The sequence below is a fragment of the Orussus abietinus genome, unplaced genomic scaffold, assembly GCF_000612105.2.
Source record: "Orussus abietinus isolate OABI.00-Male unplaced genomic scaffold, Oabi_2.0 scaffold683, whole genome shotgun sequence".
NCBI classification, from domain to species: Eukaryota; Metazoa; Arthropoda; class Insecta; order Hymenoptera; family Orussidae; genus Orussus; species Orussus abietinus.
Window position 1 is genome coordinate 9,040 of NW_019395222.1, and position 19,251 is coordinate 28,290.

The window sequence follows — 19,251 nt, forward strand, 5'->3', positions numbered from 1 at the left end:
TGCAAAACGTTTACTTTAGAATATTATCTCTATAATATTTATATGATATTAGCTCCATGTATTTTCATAATAATTTTCTACCAGATATTCGAAACGTTTCGTTTCATTTTAATAGAAGTATTTTTTAAATATTATCTACCCAATACATTATAAACGTTTCAAAAATATTAAAAATCAAAATCACACGTTTTACTCCCATAATGAAATAGCGGAACGAAAATATTAGAAAAATTTCTCGTGTTTTTTCATAACAAATGAAGTGTCCGATAATAGTAGGGAAGAAAAAATGTATTTTTATTAAATGCTCATAAATTAAAAAAAAATGTAATGTCTCTGTATGTTTATAAATTGTCGAAACTAAATATGTTATTGAGATTTTCAACAAATATTTCAAATATCTTCGGAAATCTACAAGAAATCTTAAAAAATCTGTCGCTTGAGATATTTAGCAAAGATTCCAAAGAAATATTTAAAAATTATTTTATGCTACTAGGGGTGCTATTTCGCAGAAATGTTGAACGTGTAAACGTTGTTTGATGCTTAATCAATGCTGTTCTGTAATTAACAAAATACGATGTAGGGTAAAGCACTGATAGAATAGATGCCACATTTCCCAGATCTTTGAAGTAAAAGAACTTTTAACAATTTGACGTTTTGAAACTACTGACTGTGTTGAAATTTTGTATAAAAAAAAAATGTTGTGAAGGCGGAAGCAATTTCGGACTTATGTCTTCACCAAAATGCTATTATCATTAAGGGGATATGAAAGCGGCATCCGAAAGCTCAATCGTTCATAAAACTTTTCATAGAACTGGAGGTCTCAAATGGTTTCATTCTTTAAAACGTGAATATGGAGACCCTAAGATAGGTTCTGAAACTCATGGTTTCATTTTTATAAACTATTTTTAAAATATCTATAAACAAATTTGAAAAGAATTGAAATTTCATGAGTTTCAGGACCTTCCTTATAGTCTCCCTATTTGCGTTCTGAAGTTTCAAACTATTTTTATATTCTAATATATGTTTTCAATATATTATTATACATAAATTAATTTTATTATTTATCAAAATATCTTTTGTGTTTCGAATAAGTGGTTTTGAAAGAGTACGGTTTATTTTAAGAAATGTCTAATTTTAACCGTTTGCATAATTTTAATGGTTTTGTGGTGATGTATGCATTGTTTCATGTAGAAGATTGTTCGATGCAGAAAAATGACTAGAAGTGTATTGTATTGTATATGACAGCAAACGGAGACTAATATTTGTTGACTAATATCATTGCTGTTCTGTACCTAGTAGCACAAAATATTTCTCCTATATTTTTTACATATTTAACGAATATCCTATATTTTGTAAATATTTACTTGACATTTGAAACATTCGCCAAACGTTTACTTTAGAATATTATCTCTATAATATTTATACAATATTAGCNTTCAGGACCTTCCTTATAGTCTCCCAATTCGCGTTGTATAGTTTCAAATTATTCGGTACATCGAATTGAGAGAAAAGTTTAATAAACAAAACCTCTTCGTCGCCGCTTTCACATCACGTTAAGGTGATCCGAAAGTTCAATTGTTCATAAAACTTTTCTACTAGTTGGGTGTCTCAAATCGTTTCATTCTTTAAAACCTGAATATAGAGACTTTAAGGTAGGTCCAGAAACTCGGGAAATTTCATTTTTATAAACTATTTTTAAAATACCTATAAACAAACTCGAAAAGAATTGAAATTTCATGAGTTTCAGGACCTTCCTTATAGTCTCCCAATTCACGATGTAAAGTTTCAAACTATTCGGTAAACCGAATTGAGAGAAAAGTTTAATAAACAAAACCTCGTCGTCGCCACTTTCACATCACCTTAAGGTCATCCGAAAGTTCAATCGTTCATAAAACTTTTCTACTAGTTGGGTGTCTCAAATCGTTTTATACTTTAAAACGTGAATATGGAGACACTAAGGTAGGTCTTGAAGCTCGCGAAATTTAATTTTTTATAATCTATTTGTGAAAAACCTATAAAGAAATTTGAACAGAATTGAAATTTCATGAGTTTCAGGACCTTCCTTATAGTCTCCCAATTCGCGTTGTATAGTTTCAAATTATTCGGTACATCGAATTGAGAGAAAAGTTTAATAAACAAAACCTCTTCGTCGCCGCTTTCACATCACGTTAAGGTGATCCGAAAGTTCAATTGTTCATAAAACTTTTCTACTAGTTGGGTGTCTCAAATCGTTTCATTCTTTAAAACGTGAATATAGAGACACTAAGGTAGGTCCAGAAAATCGTGAAATTTTATTTTTTATAAACTATTTTTAAAATACCTATAAACAAACTCGAAAAGAATTGAAATTTCATGAGTTTCAGGACCTTCCTTATAGTCTCCCAATTCACGTTGTAAAGTTTCAAATTACTCAGTAAATCGAATTGGGAGCAAAGTTTAATAAACAAAACCCCTTCGTCGCCACTTTCACATCACCTTAATTCGTGTTTACCCCTTTGGGTGCTTAGTACATTCGACATATGGGCGAATTTCGCCAGGGCGTGCTAGCGATATTCGACCAAACGTCGGACGCACATATGCGTCGACAGCGCTCAAAGGGTTAATGTACAACACTGCTGTTACTCTTCAACATCAACCATATCTTTGCGCTGTGTTTCGCACTAACACTCGTATAAATGTACCTTCAATGTTAATTAACGAAACATAACCTAAAATTTTGCTTCCGCTGCAAGTAGACTAACCAAGAGCTTGAGCTTCTGTCCACATTTACTAACGCGTTTTCAACGCCAGGTGTAATTCTGTTGCGTGTAGAAACGGCAGCACTTACGGTGTCTTTCAGTCCAAAGATCCAATTCTGTCGGTGGAAAAAGGATTTGGAGGGAAGGACGGCGATGGAGACGGACACGGAATCAGCGTTGATCATCCGACCTCGTAAGTATAAACTCTCCAATGAATCGATCATTGCAAGAACTCCATTCCCATTTGTCAAAAGATATTTTTGAACCTCCACGCATTTTGGAAGCAGAAGTCCTTACTCATATCTCACTTTTAGCGTTAAGGTGAAGTGAAACACGTCGAGGAACTTGATCGACGTCGGTAAAGAAGATTTTTCTAAATGCCTACGTTGCCGACGTTGGTTTTTATATTGATAGCTAGGTCGAATTATGTTGGGTGTTGTACTAAATGGCATACTCCACCTGTCGTTTTTGTACTATAAATATTAAGAGATCGAAGTAAAACTCCAGAAATCCTCTGGATTCACGCTTTCTGGGGCCCTAATTGACTGCAGAGGGACGCCCTGCGCCATCTGTGATTTCTAGGTCAATTAAATTTTCACTCCGAGACCTCGCATTACCATCGTTTTGGTATAGAAGCGCATACAACATTTTTTTTGCTTTTATCCCGTTCAAATGTAAGTTTATCGATTACCAGAGCGTTCATAATTGTCATATAATTGTTCTGACTCTGTGAAACACGTCGAGGAACTTGATCGACGTCGGTAAAGAAGATTTTTCTAAACGCCTACGTTGCCGACGTTGGTTTTTATATCGATAGCTGGGTCGAATTATGTTGGGTGTTGTACCAAATGGCATACTCCACCTGTCGTTTTTGTACGGTAATTATAAAGAAATCGAAGTAAAACTCCAGAAATCCTCTGGATTCGTGCTTTCTGGGGCCCTAATTGACTGCAGAGGGACCCTCTGCGCCATCTGTGATTTCTAGGAGAATTAAATGTTCACTCCGAGACTTCGTATTACCATCGTTTTGGCATAAATGCGCATAAAACAATTTTTTTGCTTTTATCCCGTTCAAATGTAAGTTTATCGATTACCAGAGCGTTCATAATTGTCATATAATTGTTCTGACTCTGTGAAACACGTCGAGGAACTTGATCGACGTCGGTAAAGAAGATTTTTCTAAATGCCTAAGTTGCCGACATTGGTTTTTATATTGATAGCTAGGTCGAATTATGTTGGGTGTTGTACTAAATGGCATACTCCACCTGTCGTTTTCGTACAATAAATATCAAGAAATCGAAGTAAAACTTCAGAAATCCTCTGGATTCATGCTTTCTGGGACTCTAATTGACTGCAGAGGGACCTTCTGCGCCATCTGTGATTTCTAGGTGAATTAAATTTTCACTCCGAGACCTCGTATTACCATCGTTTTGGCATAGAAGCGCAGACAACAGTTTTTTTGCGTTTATCCCGTTCAAATGTGAGTTTATCGATTACCAAAGTGTTCTGAATTGTCGTAAGATTGTCCTGATACTTTCGTTTCTCATATTAGAGTCTTTAACAATTGTATATCGATCGAAATATGAGAGCTATATCATCAAATTATATTGGGTATTGTTCCAAATAGCATACTCCACCTGTCGTTTTCGTACAATAAATATCAAGAAATCGAAGTAAAACTCCAGAAATCCTCTGGATTCGTGCTTTCTGGGGCCCTAATTGACTGCAGAGGGACCCCCTGCGCCATCTGTGATTTCCAGGTCAATTAAATTTTCACTCCGAGACCTCGTGTTCCCATCGTTTTTGCATAGAAGCGCAGACAACAGTTTTTTTGCGTTTATCCCGTTCAAATGCGAGTTTATGGATTACCAGAGTGTTCTAAATTGTTGTAAAATTGTCCCGACCTTTTCGTTTCACATATCGGAGCTTTCGATAATTGTATATTGATCGAAATATGACAGCTAGACGCCATGTTGGTTTCGGTCTGAGCTGAGTTAAAAAATTTGAAGAAAAAATCCAAATTTTTATTGTGTCAGGACAATTCTTAGATGATCAGGAGTGACGAGTCAAAGTTTCGGACAGTTTGATTGAATATACTTAAAAAAAAAGTGTTGTAGTCGAATCGACTGTTTCAAGGGGGGTTTCGTGTCACCTTAAGGTAGGTCTAGGAGTGAAAATTTAATTGACCTGGAAATCATAGATGGCGCAGGGGGTCCCTCTGCAGTCAATTAGGGCCCCAGAAAGCATGAATCCAGAGGATTTCTGGAGTTTTACTTCGATTTCTTGATATTTATTGTACGAAAACGACAGGTGGAGTATGCCATTTGGTACAATACCCAATACAATTCAACACACCTGCCAATATAGAAACAAACGTCGGCAACGTAGGCATTTAGAAAAATCTTCTTTACCGACGTCGATCAAGTTCCTCGACGTGTTTCGCGCCATCCAACAGCTTAAATAAAACAATTCTTATTAATGAAAAACATGGCGGACATGACACACTGTTTTGGATTCATACTAGACTGTAATTCCGTACGTCCGCCGGTAAATGTCACTTGTGAGTTACTTGCAATGGTCGATTCGTATCTTTCATTCTCTTCTCCGCATTTGTGTATTAACGTACGCTAACGTCGGTTTTTCCAGCCGACTTAGTCCCCGAATTAACGGGGATACTGGCGAATGCAGAGGCCCGCCTTAAGAGCTAATCTACACGTTAGTAGTAGAGAGAAAGCATGTAGAGACATAAGAACAAGGGAATTAGGCTCGCAAGGAGAAGGTACTAATTCCAGTGGTGATGAATATGAAATACCGCAAATCGATGAACTCGTCGCTACTAAGACACGAATCGGACCTCGGTGTCCCACTGATAGTGGTGCGAAACTAGTCAGCGAGTCTCAAGAGGAGGGCTCGTTATTTGTTCAACTTTTATATTGAGAGAAGGGTGCCATTTTGTTTTTAATGCGCGGAATTAAGAATATTACAAGAATCGGACCTTGGTATCTCACTGATAGTGGTGCGAAACTAGTCAGCGAGTCTCAAGAGGAGGGCTCGTTATTTGTTCAACTTTTATATTTAGAGAAGGGTGCCATTTTGTTTTTAATGCGTGGAATTTAGAATATAACACGAAACGGACCTCGGTGTCTCATTGATAGTGGTGCGAAACTAGTCAGCGAGTCTCAAAAGGAGGGCTTGTTATTTGTTCAATTTTCATATTCAGGGAAAGGTATTCACATTTCGGATGCCATTTTGTTTTTAATGCGCTGAATTAAGAATATAAGACGAATCGGACCTCGGTGTCTCACTGATAGTGGTGCGAAACTAGTCAGCGAGTCTCAAGAGGAGGGCTCGTTATTTGTTCAACTTTCATATTGAGAGAAAGATGCTCATATTTCGGGTACCATTTTGTTTTTAATAGGCGATATTAAGAATATTACAAGAATTAAGAATCGGATCTCGGTGTCTCACTGATAGTGGTGCGAAACTAGTCAGCGAGTCTCAAGAGGAGGGCTCGTTATTTGTTCAACTTTCATATTGAGAGAAAGGTGCTCATATTTCGGGTACCATTTTGTTTTTAATAGGCGATATTAAGAATATTACAAGAATTAAGAATCGGATCTCGGTGTCTCACTGATAGTGGTGCGAAACTAGTCAGCGAGTACCAAGAGGAGGGCTCGTTATTTGTTCAACTTTCATATTGAGAGAGAGGTGCCCTTATTTCGGGTGCCATTTTGTTTTTAATGCGTGTAATTGAGAATATTACTCAAATCGAATCTTGGTGCCTCACTGATAGTGGTGCGAAACTAGTCAGCATGTCTCAAGAGGAGGGCTCGTTATTTGCTCAACTTTCATATTTAGAGAAAGGTATCCACATTTCGGGTGCCATTTCGTTTTTAATGCGTGGAATTAAGAATATTAAACCTTCGGTTAAGGATTCTCATTATTTGTTCAACTTTCATATTTAGAAAAAGGTATCCACATTTCGGATGCCATTTTGTTTTTAATGCGTGGAATTAAGAATATTAAACCGTGGATATTGTACCAAATGTCATACTCCACCTGCCGTTTTCGTACAATAAATATCAGGAAATCGAAGTAAAACTCCAAAAATCCTCTGAATTCATGCTTTTTGGGGTCCTAATTGACTGTAGAAGGACATCCTGCGCCATCTGCGGTTTCCAGGTCAATTAAATTTTCACTTTGAGACCTCATATTCCCATCGTTTTAGCATAGAAGCGCATACAATACTTTTTTTGTCTTTATCTCGTTCAAATGCGAGTTTATCGATTACCAGAGTGTTCTAAATTGTCGTAAAATTGTCCTGACCCTTTCGATTCTCATATCAGAGCCTTCGATAATTGTATATTGATCGTAATATGAGACCTCGACGCCATTTTGGTTTTGGTCTGGACTGTTAAAACATTTTTTGAAGAAATCCAATTTTTGAATGTGTCAGGACAATTCTTAGATGATCAGGAGTGATGTGCCAAAGTTTCGGACAGTTTGGTCTAATACCCTTAAAAAAAAGTGTTGTATTCGAATCGACTGATTTGAAGGGAGTTTCACATCACCTTAAGGAATGTGAAAGTGGCATCCAAAAGCTCAATCGTTTATAAAACTTTCCACGAGCTGGGTGTCTCACATCGTTTCATACTTTGAAACATGAATATGGAGACCCTAAGGTAGGTCCAGGAACTCGCGAAATTCCATGTTTTATAAACAATTTTTAAAATACCTATAAACACATTTCAAAAGAATTGAAATTTCATGAGTTCCAGGACCTTCGTCCGACGTCGATAAAGAAGATTTTTTTAAATGCGTACGTTGCCGACGTTCGTTTTTATATTGACTTTTATTATGTCTTATATTAATTTTTATATCGATCGGAATATGAGAGCTCGACGCCATTTTGGTTCTGGTCTGAGCTGAGTTAAAAAATTTCGTAAAAAAATCCAAATTTTGAACGTGTCAGGACAATTCTTAGATGATCAGGAGTGATGTGCCAAAGATTTAGACAATTTGGTCTAATACCCTTAAAAAAAAGTGTTGTATTCGAATCGACTGATTTGAAGGAAGTTTCACATCACCTTAACCTCAAAGCGTCTACCGCGTTGATCCCGCGTCTAATGAAATGAGGCATCGCCCTTCTGGGGCAACTTTCATTCCCAATTTCGTGGCAAAACTATCTTTCACGATTAGGTAGAAGACTGTAGATAAATGTGAAAAAGAAAAAAGAACAGTAGGCAAAGAAGTTCCGTCCAGAGCCGGAATTCGTCAAAGCGAGCGACGGACCTTAGGCACGGACGGACGCATCTACACTGAGTGACCCCATAAAGTAATTTACGAATGCAACTACTTCAGGTATCTGGAAACCCTGATGCACTTGTTCAAGGGTAACGTTGGCTCCGGAATATTCGCTTTGGGGGACGCCTTCAAGAACGCCGGCATCCTCCTGGCTCCTCCACTCACTATCTTTCTGGGCATCATCTGTGTCCATGCACAACACATACTGGTATGTATTTTCTAAATTATTTTACAATATTTTTTTTAGAATTTTACAGTATTGCAATTTCACAATTGTGCAATTTTACAATTTCACAATTTCACAATTTCACAATTTCACAATTTCACAATTTCACAATTTCACAATTTCACAATTTCACATTTTCACATTTCACAATTCACAATTTCACAGTTTCACAGTTTCACAGTTTCATAGTTTCACAGTTTCACAGTTTCACAGTTTCACAGTTTCACAATTTCACAATTTCACAATATCACAATTTCACGGTTTCACAATATCACAATTTCACGGTTTCGCAATTTCACAGTTTCACAATATCACAATTTCACAGTTTCACGGTTTCACAATTTCACAATTTCACAATTTCACAATTTCACAATTTCACAATTTCACAATATCACAATTTCACAATATCACAATTTCACGGTTTCGCAATTTCACAGTTTCACAGTTTCACAATATCACAATTTCACAGTTTCACGGTTTCACAATTTCACAATTTCACAATTTCACAATTTCACAATTTCACAATTACACAATTTTTTTATTACAATTTTACAATTTTACAATTTTACAATTTTACAATTTTACAATTTTACAATTTTACAAAGTTTAAGAAAATATGTGCCCATAATTATGAAAGTGGTCTAAGTCATATATTTTTTGTTTCTAAATTACATTGAATTAATTTCGTTTGAAATAATATGGCGTGAAATAACTGATAAACTCATTTTTTTTTTTTAATTTTGACAGACCACTTTCATAATTATGGGCACATATGAAAGGCGCTGAGAAATTTAATCGACCTCAGTAAATTAAAATTGATCTATACCCTTTTTGGCGGAAATGTCATTTTGAAAACTATAGTGGGAGCTGCCGAGTTACGTTACCGACATTTATATTTATGTTGAAGTCTATTACAGTCTACGTTGAGAATAGTACGAAATAATGCCATTCCACATGTAATTTCGGTAAAATAATGATGAAGAAATCGACGTAAAACTGCCGAAATCCCGGAAATGCATTATTCTAACGACTGTTTAGGACCAGTTGCGCCATCTGTGACGTTTAGCTGTAACTAAATTTTTGCACCAAAGACACGTGTTACCCCCGAGGGAAGCCAATATGCTCTTGCAATCGTTTGTGAAAGTATTTTCCATATTTTCCAATCTCACTCTGTAATATTCCATTTCTACGGTATTCTAAATTGTTCGAGCTAGGTCCTTAAACTCTTCATTTTCGATTCTAAGCCTCCAAAAAACGTAAAACATTAAAACTGTACGAATCATTCACAACTGTAAAACCATACCAAGGATTAAACATCATTCCGCAACTCTGAAGATGATATGAAAGGCGCTGAGTAATTTAATTGAAGTCGATAAAATAACATTCATCTATACCCATTTTGGTGGTAACGTCATTTTGAATGCACAAGTGGTAACATACGCTGGCGCATCACGTTACCGACATTTATATTTATGTTGAATTCTTTTACAGTTTACATTGAGAATTATACGAGCTGAAGCGTTCCATATGTCGTTTCAGAAAAGTAATGATGAAGAAATCGACGTAAAATTATCGAAATCCCGGAAATGCATTATTCTAACGACTGTTTAGGACCAGTGGCGCCATCTGTGACGTTTAGCTGTAACTAAATTTTTGCACCAAAGACACGTGTTACCCCCGAGGGAAGCCAATATGCTCTTGCAATCGTTTGTGAAAGTATTTTCCATATTTTCCAATCTCACTCTGTAATATTCCATTTCTACGGTATTCTAAATTGTTCGAGCTAGGTCCTTAAACCCTTCATTTTCGATTTTAAGCCTCCAAGAAGCGTAAAACATCGGAAACGTGCACGGACCACGCCATGTAGGTTCCAGTCCATGATAAAGAAATACATTTTTGATGAAAAATGAAATTTCGTGAGGACCTACTTTAGGGCAAAATTTGAAACGAATTGGTACGCTCAATTCGGAAAATACTTTCACCAACAATTTGGCTTCTCAGATATATATAAGATGACTTTTTCATATCACCTTAAAAAATCTGTCGCTGGAGACATTGCGCAACCATCGAAAAAAAATATTTAGAAATTATTCTGTGCTGCTAGGGTTGTAGTGCACCTCTAACCGTGTAATGTTCTTGTTCTGTACAGGTTAGGTGTAACGAAGAGGTAACGAGAAGGATGGGCAATTCACTCACTCAACAACCTGGATTCGCTGGAACGATAGAGTTATGTTTCGCAACGGGTCCATTACGGTTAAGAAAGTACTCCGTCTTAATGAGGTATGACTAATATACAAAAACATAAATTTCCGTTTGTACATCGTAATTATCGGGTTCGTGAATTGGTACAAAATAAAATTTCGTAGTTTTTCAATTAGGTTGAAGTGAAACACGTGAAGGGACTTGATCGACGTCGGTAAAGAAGATTTTTGTAAACATCTACGTTGCCGAAGTTCGTTTTTATATCGACAGATGTGTCGAATTGTATTGGGTATTGCACTAAATGGCATACTCCACATGTTGTTGTACAATAGTTATAAAGAAATCGAAATAATACTCCAGAAATCCTCTGAATTCATGCTTTCTGAGGATCTAATTGACAGCAGAGGGACCCCCTGCGCCATCTGTGATTTCCAAGTCAACTAAATTTTCACTCCGAGACTTCGTATTACCATCGTTTTGACATAGAAGCGTATAATACACTTATTTGCCTTTATCCCGTTCAAATGCGAGTTTATCCGATTACCAGAGTGTTCTAAATCGTAGTAAAATTGTCCTGACGCTTTTATTGTACTAGATGGTGTATTCGATATGTTGTTTTCGTACAATAATTAAAAAGAAATCGAAGTAACACCCCAGAAATCCTCTGAATTCATGCTTTCTGAGGATCTAATTGACTGCAGAGGGACCCCCTGCGCCATCTGTGATTTCCAAGTCAACTAAATTTTCAGTCCGAGACCTCGTATTCCCATCGTTTTAGCATAGAAGCGCGTACAACACTTTTTTTGCCTTTATCCCGTTGAAATGCGAGTTTATCCGATTACCAGAGTGTTCTAAATTGTAGTACAATTGTCCTGACGCTTTTATTGTACTAGATGGTGTACTCAACATGTTTTCGTACAATAATTAAAAAGAAATCGAAGTAACACCCCAGAAATCCTCTGAATTCATGCTTTCTGAAGTCCTAATTGACTGCACAGGGACCCCCTGCGCCATCTATGATTTCCAGGTCAACTAAATTTTCATTCCGAGACCTCGTATTACCATCGTTTTGGCATAGAAGAGTGTAATACACTTCTTTGCCTTTATCCCGTTCAAATGCGATTTTCTCGATTACCAGGGCTTTTCTAAATTGTCGTACAATTGTTCTGACGCGTTTATTGTACTAAATGGTGTATTCGATATGTTGTTTTCGTACAATAATTAAAAAGAAATCGAAGTAACACCCCAGAAATCCTCTGAATTCATGCTTTCTGAAGTCCTAATTGGCTGCAGAGGGACCCCCTGCGCCATCTATGATTTCCAAGTCAACTAAATTTTCACTCCGAGACCTCGTATTCCCATCGTTTTGGCATAGAAGCGCGTACAACACTTTTTTTGCCTTTATCCCGTTCAAATGCGAGTTTATCGATTCCCAGGGCTTTTCTAAATTGTCGTACAATTGTCCTGACGCGTTTATTGTACTAAATGGTGTACTCGATATGTCGTTTTCGGACAATAATTAAAAAGAAATCGAAATAATACCCCAGAAATCCTCTGGATTCGTGCTTTCTGGGGTCCTAATTGACTGCAGAGGGACCCCCTGCGCCATCTATGATTTCCAAGTCAACTAAATTTTCACTCCGAGATTTCGTATTACCATCGTTTTAGCATAGAAGCGCATAAAACACTTTTTTTGCCTTTATCCCGTTGAAATGCGAGTTTATCGACTACCAGAGTGTTCTAAATTGCCGTCAAATTGTCCTGACCCTTTCGATTCTCATATCACAGCCTTCGATAATTGCATATCGATCGAAATACGAGAGCTCGACGCCATTTTGGTTTTAGTCTGGACTAAATTAAACGTTTTTTTTTCAAGAATCCAAATTCTAAATGTGCCAGGGCAATTCTAAGATGATCACGAGTCATGTGTCAAAGTTTCGAACGGTTTGGTCTAATACCCTTAAAAAAAAGCGTTGTATTCGAATCGAGTATACGACTCACCTTAAGGTGAAGTGAAAAACGTCTAGGAACTTGATCAACGTCGGCAAAGAAGATTTTTCTAAATACTTACGTTGCCGACGCAAAATTTTCAAAGTGTTTTTATACTAAAAAAACGATATAAATGATTAAAAATGTACCACGATGTCACAAATTCAATTATCTATCCGACGTGTACGTAAGGTCTCACAGAGAATGTACCCTAGTAGCACAAAATATTTGTCCTATATTTTCTATATATTTAACGAATATCGTACATTTTGTAAATATTTACCAGACATTTGAAATATTTGCAAAACGTTTACTTTAGAATATTATTCATATCAAATATGTTAGGTATCTTCAAATGAAATTTACAAGAAATCTGAAAAAATCTGTCGTTTGAGATATTTAGCAAAGATTACAAAGAAATATTTAGAAATTATTCTATGCTGCTAGGAAATTTTTATAAAAAAACGTATTACCCTATACTGTTAAAATATACTGTTTTAACTTTAGCCCTATTGACTGAATTTTTCTTTGTTTACTTTCAGACGGTTGGTTAATGTATTTTTATGCGTCACGCAACTCGGATTCTGTTGTGTCTACTTCGTTTTCATTTCTACAAATATGAAACAGGTAATATCCCACTTCATTTATTTCAATGCGCTTTTTACATTTTGTTTGTCCAGTTAAATATATGTGCCCATAATTATGAAAGTGGTCTAAGTCGAATTTNTACCATGTGTTTTCATAATATTTTTCTACCAGACATACGAAACATTTCGTTTCATTTTAATGCAAGTGTTTTTTAAATATTATCTGCCGAATACATTGTAAAAGTTTTAAAAATTATTAACATCAAAATCACACGTTTGTTCCCATAATAAAATAGCGGGACGAAAATATTAGAAAAATTTCTCGTGTTTTTTTATACCAAATGTTCGATAATAGTCGTTAAGTATAAAATGTATTTTTACTATGCCAATGTGTTGAAAAATATTTCTCCATATGAGCCCATAATTATGAAAGTGGTCTAAGTCAGAATTGAAAAAAAAATGAGTTTATCAGTTATTTCACCCCATATTATTTTAAACTAAATTAATTCAATGTAATTTTTTCGATATTGTCAAAAATGAACCATTAGATAGTGATTGTAATTTCAATATTATATGGAATTCATTTAGTGTTAATTATGAAAGTGGTCTAAGTAAAAAATTGAAAGAAATTATATAGACATAACCTTAAAATAGCACGTGGCCCTCCTTGGCGCGTTTTTGAACTACACAATAAGCCGACAAATGACAATCAAACGATAACAGAAACGACAATACTTTTCGGTCTACCTAACAATATTTGGAATTCATTCAAATCGAAGTAAAACTCCAGAAATCCTCTGAATTCATGCTTTTTGGAGCCCTAATTGACTGCAGAGGGACCCCCTGCGCCATCTGTGATTTCCAGGTCAATTAAATTTTCACTCCGAGACCTTGTATTCCTATCGTTTTAGCATAGAAGCGCATACAACACTTTTTCTGCCTTTATCCTGTTGAAATACGAGTTTATCGCTTACCAGAGTATTCTAAATTGTCGTAAAATTGTCCTGATCCTTTCGTTTCTCATATCAGAGCCTTCTATAATTGTATATCAATCGAAATATGAGAGCTCGACGCCATTTTGCTTCTGGTCTGGGCTGAATAAAAATTTATTTTAAAAAATCCAAATTTTGAATGTGTCAGGACAATTCATAGATGATCAGGAGTGATGTGTCAAAGTTTCCGACATTTTGGTGTAATACCCTTAAAAAAAAGTGTTGTATTCAAATCGACTGATTTAAAGGAGGTTTCACTTCACCTTAAGAGGATAGAGAAATCAATTAAAAGGAATCGAATCGATCTTAGCGCCACCCAAGTAGCAATTGAACTACAGCGCAACTTTGGCTCGATATTGTACATCATTGGCCAAAGTTAGGCACCCAAGCTTGACCTAGACATGAAATGATAACAGGTAATAATCTAATTGTTCAATATTTTTTGCAGGTCCTGGACGTATATGGTTTCCATTTGGACGTTCACTCACACATGGCCGTCATTTTGATTCCCATATTACTGAGCACGTGGATAAGAAATTTGAAATACTTGGTGCCGTTTTCGTCGATCGCGAATTTTTTGGTCATATCTGGATACATATCGACGGTTTACCTGATGAGCCACGATCTTCCTCCAATAAGCTCCCGCAATTACGTCGCCTCGTGGAATTCCCTGCCCCTTTTTTTTGGGACCGTAATATACTCCTTCGAGGGTATTACTTTGGTTAGTATAATATTTCCTTTAACATTTCAAATTATTTTAATATTTTTAATTACATATGTTTGCACTGTGTGTCGCTTCAGAAGATTGATTGTAAAGGGATGAATGTAAAGCTCAAGAAATTCCCTCAATTCAGGATTTTTGAGACTCTAATCGACTGCAGGGCCATCTATAATGTTCACAGGCAAACAAACGGTCGTTCCAAGAACACTTATGGTGCTTGTGATATTCAAATTATACGCCTATCAATGTAAAGTTCAAGAAATCTCCTAAATTCAGGATTTTTGAGACTCTAATCGACTGCAGGGCCATCTATAATATCCGCAGGCAAACAAACGGTTGCTCCAAGAACACTTACGGTGCTTGTGACATTCAAATTAAAAACGTATCAATGTAAAGTTCATTAAATCCCCTAAATTCACGATTTTTGAGACTCTAACCGACCGCAGGGCCATCTATAATATTCACAGGGAAACAAACGGTTGCTCCAAGAACACTTACAGTGCTTGTGATATTCAAATTATAAACCTATCAATGTAAAGTTCATGAAATCCCCTAAATTCATGATTTTTGAGACTCTAATCGACTGCAGGGCCATCTATAATACTCACAGGGAAACAAACGGTTGCTCCAAGAACAATTACCGTGCTTATGATATTCAAATTATAAACCTATCAATGTAAAGTTCATGAAATGCACTGTCGCCATAGACCTCCACAAGCATTCGATGCGATTCGGCAGCCGATTTCTTCAAACAGAAGCAGAAAAGCAGAGTTTCCCTCATATTCTCTTTTTCTGGCAAAAAACTAGACACGAATACCAAAGGAAAAATGCATATTGTTGTATGAAATTGCTGATGATGTGCCCTGATTGTTGTTGACAGGTGTCAAACTCGTACAAAACAAAAGTATGGCGTGTCCATAGTAACTTAACCCTCTATGGGCCGAATGTTTCATTAAATAAAAAAAAAATTGGGGGAACGAAAAATCAGCAATTAGGAACCTATATATGTAAATGAAAAAAAAATTTTTCATTTAAAATGTGACCTGAAAGTTACACGGGCTCATAGAGGGTTAATATGCTCACTAACGCCATCTATGAGCAAACAGCGGATTTAAGCTCATACACCTGGCATATAGAGGCGCGATATTCAAATGATGATGTGCACTGATTATTGTTGACAGATGTCAAACTCGTACATAACAAAAGTATGGCGGGTCCATAGTAACTTAATATGCTCACTAACGCAATCTATGAACAAACAGAGGATTTAAGCTCATACACCTGGCATATAGAGGCGCGAAATTCAAATGATGATGTGCACTGATTATTGTTGACAGATGTCAAACTCATGCAAAACAAAAGTACGGCCTGTCCATAGTAACTTAACCCTCTATGGGCCCGTGTAACTTTCAGGTCACATTTTAAATGGCAAATTTTTTGGTCATTTGCATATGTGCCCATAATTATGAAAGTGGTCTGTCATATATTTTTTGTTTCGAAATTACATTGAATTAATTTCGTTTGAAATAATATGGCGTGAAATAACTGTTAAACTCATTTTTTTTTTAATTTTGACCACTTTCATAATTATGGGCACATATATAGGTCCCTAATTGCTGATTTTTCGTTCCCCCAATTTTTTTTTATTTAATGAAAAATTCGGCCCATAGAGAGTTAATATGCTCACTAACGCCATCTATGAGCAAACAGCGGATTTAAGCTCATACACCTGGCATATAGAGGCGCGAAATTCAAATGATGATGTGCACTGATTATTGTTGACAGATGTCAAACTCGTACAAAACAAAAGTATGGCCTGTCCATAGTAACTTAATATGCTCACTAACGCCATCTATGAGCAAACAGCGGATTTAAGCTTATACAATGACGAACCAAAAGTACTTAAATATAAAGACGCAAAAAGTGTTACAATTGACCTCGGTCTCCCATGTATGCTCTACATGATAATGAAATTACAGGTGCTGCCCCTCAAGAACGAGATGAAGAAGCCCAGCAACTTCCACAAACCTCTGGGAGTCCTGAACGTCGGAATGGTCATTGTAGGTGGAATGTTCGTGACAATAGGCTTCTTAGCGTACTTGAAGTACGGAGACAGCGTGGCTGGATCAGTTACACTTAATCTCAATTCTAAAGAGGCGTAAGTACCGAAGTCATTCTACTTGCAATCGGAAGAATGTCCGATAATTTTTTCCCAAATAATTTGAAAGGCATTTACTCAATTGGGCTATATTTTTATTTCTTTTTTTAACATTCGGTCAGAGACAATTTGTGTTATTGGATTTTTTTTTCATGCAAGGGAACACTTTCTCGTTTGAAACAAATTTTCCGAATGATAAATACCCTCACTCCAGAAATCCTGCTGTTGTCTTTTGATAAAAATGAATGTCGAGGGTTGTAACGCAGATTAGAGGTGTAAGAACATCAGGTAAGCGTTTTTGTTATGTCTTTTTGTTTTTCACTTCCAGTCGATATTAAGGTGATATGAAAGGGGATGAGACATTTAATCGCTGTCGATAAATCAAAATTCATTTATACCGTTTTTGATGGTAACGCCATCCTGTGTACTTAAGTGGTAACATAAGTTGGCGCGTCTCGTTACCGACATTTATGTTTATGTTCAAGTTTTTTACAGTCTATGTTGAGAATTATACGAAATAAAGCATTCCATATGTAATTTCGGTAAAGTAATGATGAACGGATCGAGGTAAAACTGTCGAAATCCCGGGAATTCATTATTCTAACGACTGTTAAGGACCAACGTCGCCATCTGTGAAGTTTAGTTGCAACTAAACGATTTGACTTCTCAGATGTATGTAGAATGACTCTTTCATATTACTTTGAAGATGATATGAAAGGCGCTGAGAAATTTAATTGATGTCAAAAAAATAAAATTCATAAAGCTGGCGCGTCTCGTTACCGAGATTTGTATTTATATTGAAGTCTTTTACAGTCTACGTTGAGAATTATACGAAATAAAGCATTCCATGTGTAATTTCGGTAAAGTAATGATAAACAGATCGAGGTAAAACTATCGAAATCCCGGGAATTCATTATTCTAACGACTGTTAAGGACCAACGTCGCCATCTATGAAGTTTAGTTGGAACTAAACGATTTGACTTCTCAGATGTATGTAGGCTGACTCTTTCATATTACTTTAAAGATAACATAACCTGGCGCGTCTCGTTACCGACATTTATATTTATATNTTTATAAATTATTGAAACAAAATATGTCATTGAGATTTTCAAGAAATGTTTCAAATATCTTCGAATGAAATCTACAAGAAATCTTGAAAAATCTGTCGCTCGAGATATTTAGCAAAGATTACAAATAAATATTTAGAAATTATTCTATGCTACTAGGAATGTTCTCTTGGACTTAATTGACGGGACAATTATTTTTGTTGCATATGAAGTGGCGAGGTGGAAACCGCTGACATTTCAAGGTCTTAAAATTGATTTTAGACGTGGTGTGTTACAAAAGTGACTTAGATACTGTGGATAGAGTAGATTATAGATCAGTGATATTTAACCCCATCCGAATTTGACTTCTAACCTAAAGTAACTTGAGTTTTATGTGTGTTTTACTGATCTTTTTCCAGTTTACAGCTCAATACTTACAAGGAAACATTCCCAAGTGTCCGCCTCCGATCTTATTGAGCTTCATATATGTTGAAGAACACAAAAATCTAAGAGACACGTGTTTTTTATATCTGCAGTGGTCCGCATTTAAGGGGCGAAACAACCCTTCAAAGTTTGTCAAAAATTCGATTTGTATAATAATTTTCATAGAAGCAACGGAGGGATTTCGACGAAACTTGGTATAAACGTATTCTGTATAAGGACGGTGAAAACACAATATTGTTCAGCAATGTTGCACCCCCCCAAGGGGGTGAACTACCCTTCAGGTGACATTTTTTTGTAATATCCATTAAACAAGCACTCCTACTTAAGTTCCACTTACGCGATATTTATATTGAAGTCTTTTACAGTCTACGTTGAGAATTATTCGAAATAAAGTATTCCATATGTAATTTCGGTAACGTAATGATGAATGGATCGGGGTAAAACTATCGAAATCCCGGGAATTCATTATTCTAACGACTGTTTAGGACCAACGTCGCCATCTGTGAAGTTTAGTTGGAACTAAACGATTTCATCACCTTAATGTAATTGTAAACGGTAATAAACATAATTAATACTGAAAATTTCTAAAAATATGGGTGACATGCAGTTTTTCTGGATTGAAGGTACAACACATGAAAATCTACTATTGTCATAGTACAGCTTTATCTTTAAGCATCCCTAGTAGCACAAAATATTTGTCCTATATTTTCTATATACTTAACGAATATCGTACATTTTGTAAATATTTACCAGACATTTGAAATATTTGCCAAACGTTTACTTCAGAATATTATCTATATAATATTAGCTCCATGTGTTTTCATAATAATTTTCTACCAGATAT

The 19,251-nt window shown here is 36.0% G+C and overlaps 1 protein-coding gene across 6 annotated transcripts in view; it reads left to right on the forward strand.

The window, feature by feature from the left end:
• The window catches only part of LOC105703539 (proton-coupled amino acid transporter 1), a 35,150-nt gene that overhangs the window by 8,955 nt on the left and 6,944 nt on the right, over positions 1–19,251 (forward strand). For 3 of the 6 annotated variants that reach the window (XM_023433696.1, XM_012432015.2, XM_023433699.1), the window contains exons 3-9: positions 2,791–2,931; positions 8,100–8,250; positions 10,418–10,548; positions 13,002–13,086; positions 14,487–14,759; positions 16,739–16,917; positions 18,197–18,226. In XM_023433696.1, the coding sequence (XP_023289464.1) occupies positions 2,791–2,931; positions 8,100–8,250; positions 10,418–10,548; positions 13,002–13,086; positions 14,487–14,759; positions 16,739–16,917; positions 18,197–18,226 (990 nt within the window). Of the gene's footprint in view, positions 1–2,790; positions 2,932–8,099; positions 8,251–10,417; positions 10,549–13,001; positions 13,087–14,486; positions 14,760–16,738; positions 16,918–18,196; positions 18,251–19,251 lie in introns of all 6 variants that reach the window. The other 3 variants (XM_023433700.1, XM_023433697.1, XM_023433698.1) reach the window with 3 other exon arrangements.